Source organism: Cynoglossus semilaevis, chromosome 18 (genome assembly GCF_000523025.1).
Source record: "Cynoglossus semilaevis isolate Cse_v1.0 chromosome 18, Cse_v1.0, whole genome shotgun sequence".
NCBI classification, from domain to species: domain Eukaryota; kingdom Metazoa; phylum Chordata; class Actinopteri; order Pleuronectiformes; family Cynoglossidae; genus Cynoglossus; species Cynoglossus semilaevis.
Genome location: NC_024324.1, coordinates 8,362,384 through 8,369,915, shown reverse-complemented (window position 1 = coordinate 8,369,915; position 7,532 = coordinate 8,362,384). Strand labels below are relative to the sequence as shown.

General features: G+C 41.8%; 2 protein-coding genes across 2 annotated transcripts in view; both read left to right on the top strand.

Moving 5' to 3' along the window:
• Positions 1-1,114: 1,114 nt before the first annotated feature.
• On the top strand, positions 1,115-4,422 carry LOC103394242 (proline-rich protein 15-like). Its single transcript, XM_008331470.2, has 2 exons — positions 1,115-1,655; positions 2,651-4,422. Exon 2 carries the CDS (start codon positions 2,671-2,673, stop codon positions 3,052-3,054), a length of 384 nt encoding a protein of 127 aa, XP_008329692.1. The 5' UTR covers positions 1,115-1,655; positions 2,651-2,670; the 3' UTR covers positions 3,055-4,422.
• Positions 4,423-7,326: 2,904 nt separating this feature from the next.
• Positions 7,327-7,532, top strand: part of wipf3 (WAS/WASL interacting protein family member 3) — a 4,457-nt gene continuing 4,251 nt past the window's right edge. Inside the window, exon 1 of the mRNA XM_008331487.3 lies at positions 7,327-7,339. Within this exon, the coding sequence (XP_008329709.2) occupies positions 7,327-7,339 (13 nt within the window). The remainder of the gene's footprint in view (positions 7,340-7,532) is intronic.

The following is a 7,532-nucleotide window of genomic DNA, read 5'->3' as shown; positions in this document are numbered from 1 at the left end:
TACACACCACTTGTTTGTATACCACTTTCACATAGCACCAGAATTCTTTATCTATCTTTAACTCCATCAACTAGTTAAAAAAATGTTTCTGTTTACTCTACACATATGCACCTGGGTTTCGGTGCAGATGGCAGGACAGGATGTCCCTCAGGTATTCAAAAAAAAAAAAATCATAGACAGACAAACGTGGTATACAGTCCTGTTGCCATGGTGCAAACTTTCCCTGTAAACCTCAGAAGAAGGAAACAATGTGAAGGCAGTCCCTGATCTCAGCCTCCTCTGTTTGCTCAGACTGGGTCTTCCCTCTTGGCACGGACACACACAGAAACCATTAAACTGGGATTACACGTTCATACCACGAGGAAGCGGCGTTCCTTATCACCCCAGCGTGTCGGAGGAGGATCCAGTGACACTTCGAAACTTGGCAGTACCACAAGAGAACACTTAAGAATAAAGGGTCAATTCATTAGTTACAGTTACAGTGAGACTAACTGTAAACTCGGCCGTGGTCGACAATGATGTCGGGATTAGAATCTGCCTTCACATCATATATTACATAATAAAGCATCAGATAATATGGAGCACGTGTTTTGGGGGGTTCGAAAATTGTAACATACAATCTGGCAACCCAAAAGCCCCATTTTTAAAATTCTATAACATTATTGATTTAACATTATTAATAATATAATTTGACACAGAATACAGATTATGATTATGTTGCCTCTATTCATGGAGTGTGTGTATACCTGACCCAACTCCAGTTGTGTTTACACACTTATGGCCAGACAAAAAAAAAAAAGAAAACACCCAGAAAGAAAATATTTCAACATTTTTTTGGACAATTGGCAGCTGCTCGTGCAGCTTCCCCTCGTATAACGTGAACTTACAACAACAACAACAATTGTACGTCTGCTGCACTGTTTTTAGCTTCTTCCTGTGTCCTGTTGTTATCACCCAAATTGTTGTGATTGTGTTGTGAATTAGATGTGGTGTGAATGTGGTGTGCATTAGATGTGATGTGAATGTGTTGTGCATTAGATGTGGTGTGAATGTGGTGTGCATTAGATGTGGTGTGAATGTGTTGTGCATGCAAGGGTTAAAAACATGAGTGAATGGAGCGCCTTTGGGCTGGGTTCCCTCCATACAAAGACCTGTGTCACTGAAGAGCCGCACGCTCCCATGGGTCTGTTGCTGAGCAACCGCAAGCCCCGCCCACCCATCACGGTTGCTTCACCTGATCCGTGACCACGTGACGGATCCCGACGTTTCCTCCAATCAGGAGGGAGCACAGGTGCTTCCACCTGAGAGTTTCGGAGGCGGAAACCTGCTGGTTCAGAAGCAGAAAGACGCTCCTTATAAATGCGTCGTTTTACAGTAGCTTCCCCGCAGGGTCGTCGTAAAAAAAGGAGCATTTGGAGCAGGAAATTAATGAAACAATACCTAAAAGTTCCAGCTGGTGGGAGATGTAAGGAGTCAGGACACCTGAGCCGTGCGTAAAATGGATACGACGCGCTGAGCGTCTGCTGTCAGAGCGCGTCAGAACTGAAGAACAGAGCGCAGAGTTCTGGACTTAAATCAGAGCTCGTTGGAGTGTAACATCTACACAGTAATTCACAGCACTCCACAGAGTGTGTACACCTGCTGCAGTGGCTCAGGTAAGTCAACATACAGCACTCAACAATACAGCACTCTTTTTACGCATTGTTTGGCCGTGAATCACAGCCTGGATTTGTTCTTCTCTTCCCACGACTCATTAAACCAGTTCAACAGAAAAGATACACACGGTTATACTGGTTATTCACTGGATTAGTTGGTGGACTAAAGTTGTCTCACCAATTAAAAAATGGTTAAAAGCTTAAAATTAATCAGGTTAAACAAACAAACAAACCCACTATAAATAAAACGTACCTTTTTAATCAGAAGACCTCAGCGTAACATAGAGTTTTGATGGTTCGTTTTAATGGTCTGTCAATTATAGGATTATGATCATTATGAGAGTTTTGGACAAAGATTTTGGTTCAAGTCACAGAAGTTGCACAGGAAAAACATATTTACACCATATATATTAGCTAACATTAATGTTTGGACTTGGATGAGTTCTCAATAATTGTAGTTAGTTTTTGTTACAACTTGCATTTGATCCATAAAATGCAATAAACCATTGATAGAAAATTGTACAAACAGCAGGTGGCAGCAGCAGTAGCAGTGTCACAACACTGGCCTCTACACCAGGGTCTGCTGTGGTTTTCTTAGGAGCTCAAACTGATGGAGAGATGGAGATGCAGCAGCTATGATGCAGGATATGTTTCTAGTGTAAATACCGAAAGTATATATTGCCAAAAAAAGTACATATTGTATTATATTTTTATTATTACTATCCTTTACGTTTTATCTTGATTTTCCTTGTTGCTTTAATATAACAGTTTCCTTAGTAAGAGATCAATAAATCTAATCTGATTTAATCTGATCTAATCTAATTAAATACCATAACCACAATGGCTATTATATATATTTTTTATTTTAAACACAAATATTGCAGTATAGCTATTGTTAAAGTCATTTAAATACTGCCAAATGCCAGAACCGTTCACACTGGTTTCAAACTGGTTTCAAACTGATTCTATTTTTAATTCTGACTTTTGTGTTCCAGGTTCCTGACTCTCCTCCAAGATGGCAGATCGGGTTCCATGGTGGAAGGCGTTTCTTCCAAAGAAGAAGACTGGCGGCCCCAAGGAGGCAGGCTCACCCACAGCCCTCGGTCCAGACTTTGACCCGTTCGCCCAGCGTCCACAGAAGCAGACGGAACCGGTTGCCAAGAACACAGGCGACCAATCGCAGGCCCCGCAGGACTCCACCAAGAACAAAAGCCTCCTCAGCGACGAGACCTACGACGATTCCCACTTGGAGTCGGTCTTCAATGAGCAGTCATGTCGCAGGAACATGAAGGTGTCGCGCTCCGGGCGGTTCAAAGAGAAGAGGAGGGTGCGGTCCGGCCTTCCAATACAGGAGAAAGAGACAGAGAACGCCGCGTCAGGGAAGGAGGACATAAGATGATGAGGAGGAGGAACGAAGGAGAGACTGCTTTACAGAGATACTTGAAGAGATGAAGGAGGGGTGTGATGAGGCTTCAAACACTCCAAAAGGTCTGCTGAAGGTTTTTAGGACGGCGAGGAAGACTCAACCTGCAGGACTTAGATTGTGAAGTAACAGATATTGAAGAATTGACTGTGGAAATGTGTTTTTTTTTAAATGATGGTTTTTGAATCATTTTGCCAACATTGACCCACAGAACACACATGGGTCGATACAGGAGAACTGTACGCAGAACTCAGGGTGTATTCACACTTGTCGCCTCCCAACATTATGGGTTAACCCTAGAGTAGAGGTCATCAACTCGCCAAATGAACCATCAAATCTGCCGTGTGATTGGATTCTAAAATTTCAGATAAAAAATATAGTGTGTATTAAAGTGTTTACATTTTTATGGGCCACCCCCAGGATAACTGTCCTGTAAAACTCTGTCCCTCCGTCAAACTTAGTTTAGTTGAACCTCAATGCACCGAGGCTTCTAAAAAGTAGTTTCTAACTCCACCTGCTCACCAAGTGTGCTTCAGTTCCACTCCTCTGTGAGTGTTAAACTGACCAAATGTCTCTGTCATTGACAAATTCCAGATAATGGAAAAAGGTGTGTCGTTGCAACCAACACAAATTAGCAACCGTGAAGCAATAAGAAACTAAAACAAGGAGATGAAGCACGGCCCACGTCATCTGCGGCGTCGGCGTCACTGCTGATGTCATCACATGGTTCAGGAATACAAAAATGTTTACATACACTTTGGTCCGAACCTAAACACAACAAGCGCACGACAAGTGTAAACACACCCTGACAAACCCAACACTGGATTACAACCCGCTGCCTTTAACAAGAACAATCACTGTCCTCCTGTCAGTACTAAAGACAAACACGCTCCTAGCAGAGTTGATGATGAGATGTTTACATTTTTTGCTCTAATAGTAATGTAATTTCTTCGACGATGAAGGATGAATGCTTCCTTTACTGCGCTTTTACAAAAGAAATACGCTGATTCAACAGGGTTTAAAGGATGTAATGAAGGTGTAGTTGATTTTTTTTGGTCAAATATGTGAAAAAAAAAAAACAATCAGTTAGCATTAGGAGCTACGAGATGCTAGTGTGCACTTGCCAGCCAAATGAATCAAATGTTTTTTGTTTTGTTTTATTTTTCAAATGAAGGATGAAGTGTGGCATGTTTTCTAACATGACGTGAAAACTGTCAGGTGTTACAGCTGAAGGAGCAGTGGCCGTGTACTGTGGCCCAAGTCTGACCCGGTCACTGATGGAGGTCACGCGACAGCACTGCTGTATCTGCATCACTTGCCTAATAAATCTAGTAACTGATACCATCACAGTTTGTGTGTGTATTAATGTCAGTGTGGGCGCTGTCATCAAACGCAGCCTCGGGTGAACTTTTGGTGTGTGTGTGTGTGTGTGTGTCTAGTTTTAACACAGACAATAATGTGTGGATGGAAGAATTAACTGTACAAAAAGTGGATTAAAAATGACACCTGTGACCAGATGTGTTATTGCCACTGCTACAGGAAGAACAACTCTGGCTTTTGTGAGAAGATTATATCGTCTGAGAAATACAATTACTAGGTATTTAAAGCATTTCCAAAAAAAAAAGTCTGTTTATGTCATAAGCAGGCCTAACAGGGCTCCTCCCTTACACTGACCTTACATGCCTGTGTCACTGCATTCCACTGCTGCTGTTAAGGTTTGAGGGGGTGTGTGAGTGTGAGTAACGTTTGGAGTTTGTACTGAAGCCTGTAGGAATTTTGGAAGTCTTGTAATAAAGTTTAAGTTTAAAGTTTAAGTATGTCCAAAGCTGATTGGTGTTGCTATGGCAAATTTAAATCAATAGAAAAACACAGAGAGAAATTGGAAATTCTAAATGGAATTTAAAATCATAGGCTAAGCCGAGTTGTTTTTTTAAAACTTTCATTCATGTTTGTCTGCCAAAACCTTTAATTCCCTAATGTGTTTTTCCCTGACTTAAAAAAAAATGTATATAGCTTTTTCTATTTTTCTTTTGGCTAACATACCTGCAGTACTGTTAAATGTATTTCATACTTGCTATTACTTGGTACATTTTAAGCTATTCCTAGTTAGCAAACTTCTTTTTTTTTTTACTAACTTAAACTCTATGCTTTACCACAGGCTATTTCTATTCCAACATTTAGTATTTACTTTTCAGCTAACTAATGGCTGTAATTTTTTTCATTACTTAAAAACACTTAATTGTTATGTTGTTGACTGTTGTGTTTTATCTTTTGCCGAGCTATGTTTAGCTTCATATCATATTACTGGTTGGCAGTCATACTGTCACGGAGATAGCACAGGTGCAGTAGTTGCTAAAAATACACCAGGGGTGAGCTGTACAACCATATTTGAAACACAAGAGGGCGTCAAAGAAGCGCGCTGCAGAAAGTGCGCTCCACAGTTTTAAGATTCACACAAAACAAACAACGGTTAGTTCCTAACATTTATCTGGAACCGCTGTTCTGCTGCACATGTGTTCGATTAAGGATACATTTTAATTAGTTAATTAATTAGTTAAAGGTGTGACAGTGAGTCAAACACCTACCCCGTGTCGGCCGTTGCCTCTGCGTGCGTGTTAGTGCGTGCGTGTGCTCGTGTGCTGTCTACAGTACGAGGTGTGGTCCGTGTGCGTGCGCCTCCTGCTGGGCTCACATACAGGGAATAAACAGAGCGTCAGCAGCCATAAAACAGGTCAGAGCCACACACGCGTTCTGCTTTTGCTGTGTGGACATAAAATTATTTTCTTTTTTTGGGGGGGCGCAGTAAGTGCCGACAGTACAGTCGGAGTAGAAGTTGTGTCCTCATTCGACTAAAAATAACCCGGAGACTTTTCTGTCTGCCCTGCGATGAGGTGCGTTCAATGAAGACAGTCTCTCACAGAAGCTTTTTCTGCAAACCCTGAAGGTAAGTCAGACCTTGACTTATTCTAAAGCACCGACACAGAGATGTAGTGTTGACAGACGAGGCGCTCATGCACTACATCAAACTGCACACGGTGCCCTGTTTATTTCACACTCATCCCCATGGAAACCACTCTGGTGTCTTAGAATGTTTGTTTGTTTGTTTGTTTGAACCAGTTTACAGTATATGGATTACCATTTACATTATCATTCCAGTCAGCTCCTCTCAGAGCTGACGTTTAATTTAAAAGTTTAGTTTATTGGTTAGCAAACAGGTAATTGTATTTAGAATTCAATTATTTGCAAGTGTGAAATATTTCCAATTATTTTAGCATTTTATTTTTGCATTTTATTTCTGAGCTAACTTTTAGCAAAATTCAGGCTAATCTTTGACTCTCTCTTTTTTTGTTAATTGTTATCAAAGTAAACGTTTTCAGGCAGTTAGACTCAGTTATTTTGCAGTGTTGTTTTAAAGCTTTTTTGTTTCGCAATTTTTTTAAAAAATTCTTTAAATTAGCAAAACGACTGTTGCTGATGTTTCCTGTTCCTGCCACTTCAATATCCAACTTCTGCTGAACAAACGAGAACTGTTCTGAATCGGTTCTGATGAGCAGAGCCCAGTTTTGATCTGCACCTCGAGGTCGCACCCCGACACAGATGAGACGTTTGAAACAGTATCAGAGGAGACGTAGCAGCGTGCACCTGAACGCCACACAGAATCAGTCGATAAATGACCAGGAGACTTGACCTGAGCTCATGCTGCTCCGTGTGTAACTGAACTGGATCATTTGAAAAGTAGGAACCTGAGCAAACATGAGCTTTTTGGTGGTGGCAGAGAACACATTTAGAATTTACGATGTAAACAAAGGCTGGTGGTGAATCCCAGTAAAGAAGTGTTTGACACAGTGTTGCTCCTGAAGGCATCCATTCTGCACACATTCTGGTAAAAAGCTGAGAAACACAGCAGTAATGTGCAGCTCTTGACTGGATGTCATTCCCATTCAGTCACTGCAGTGAGGGCCCTTTGTCATGGACTGACTCGAGGGTCTATTACTTGTCATACAACACACACCATTGTTCTGCTTCCGAGGCCTTACCACACAGCATTATGGGAAGGCTAAGGGGACGGGGCAGGGGGTACGTGTCAGATTTCTGAAAAGAGGATGGAGCGCTCGCTCGTTTCCTGTTTTCCGGCCCTGTGGAAAACAGTTTTTCCTGTTCAGGGAGGAAGAGAGGAAGTCTCACTGAGCTGGGCTGTGATCAGTAGCAAAGTTGGTAAAACGGGCCACAACACAACGTTCAATGGTTATGAACTACTTAGGTAATACTTTTATGACACTTTCAAGTGATGATGTTGAACAGGTTTTGTCATTTTGACATCCTGGCTCATCAATGCTACAGACAGAAATCCAGCCCTAAACAAGCAGAGAACAGACGGCCAAAAATGAGGAGTTTGTGTTTTCTGTTGCAGGTCTTTGAGGCCACAGCATGCCAGTGCCCCCTCCTCCCCCTCC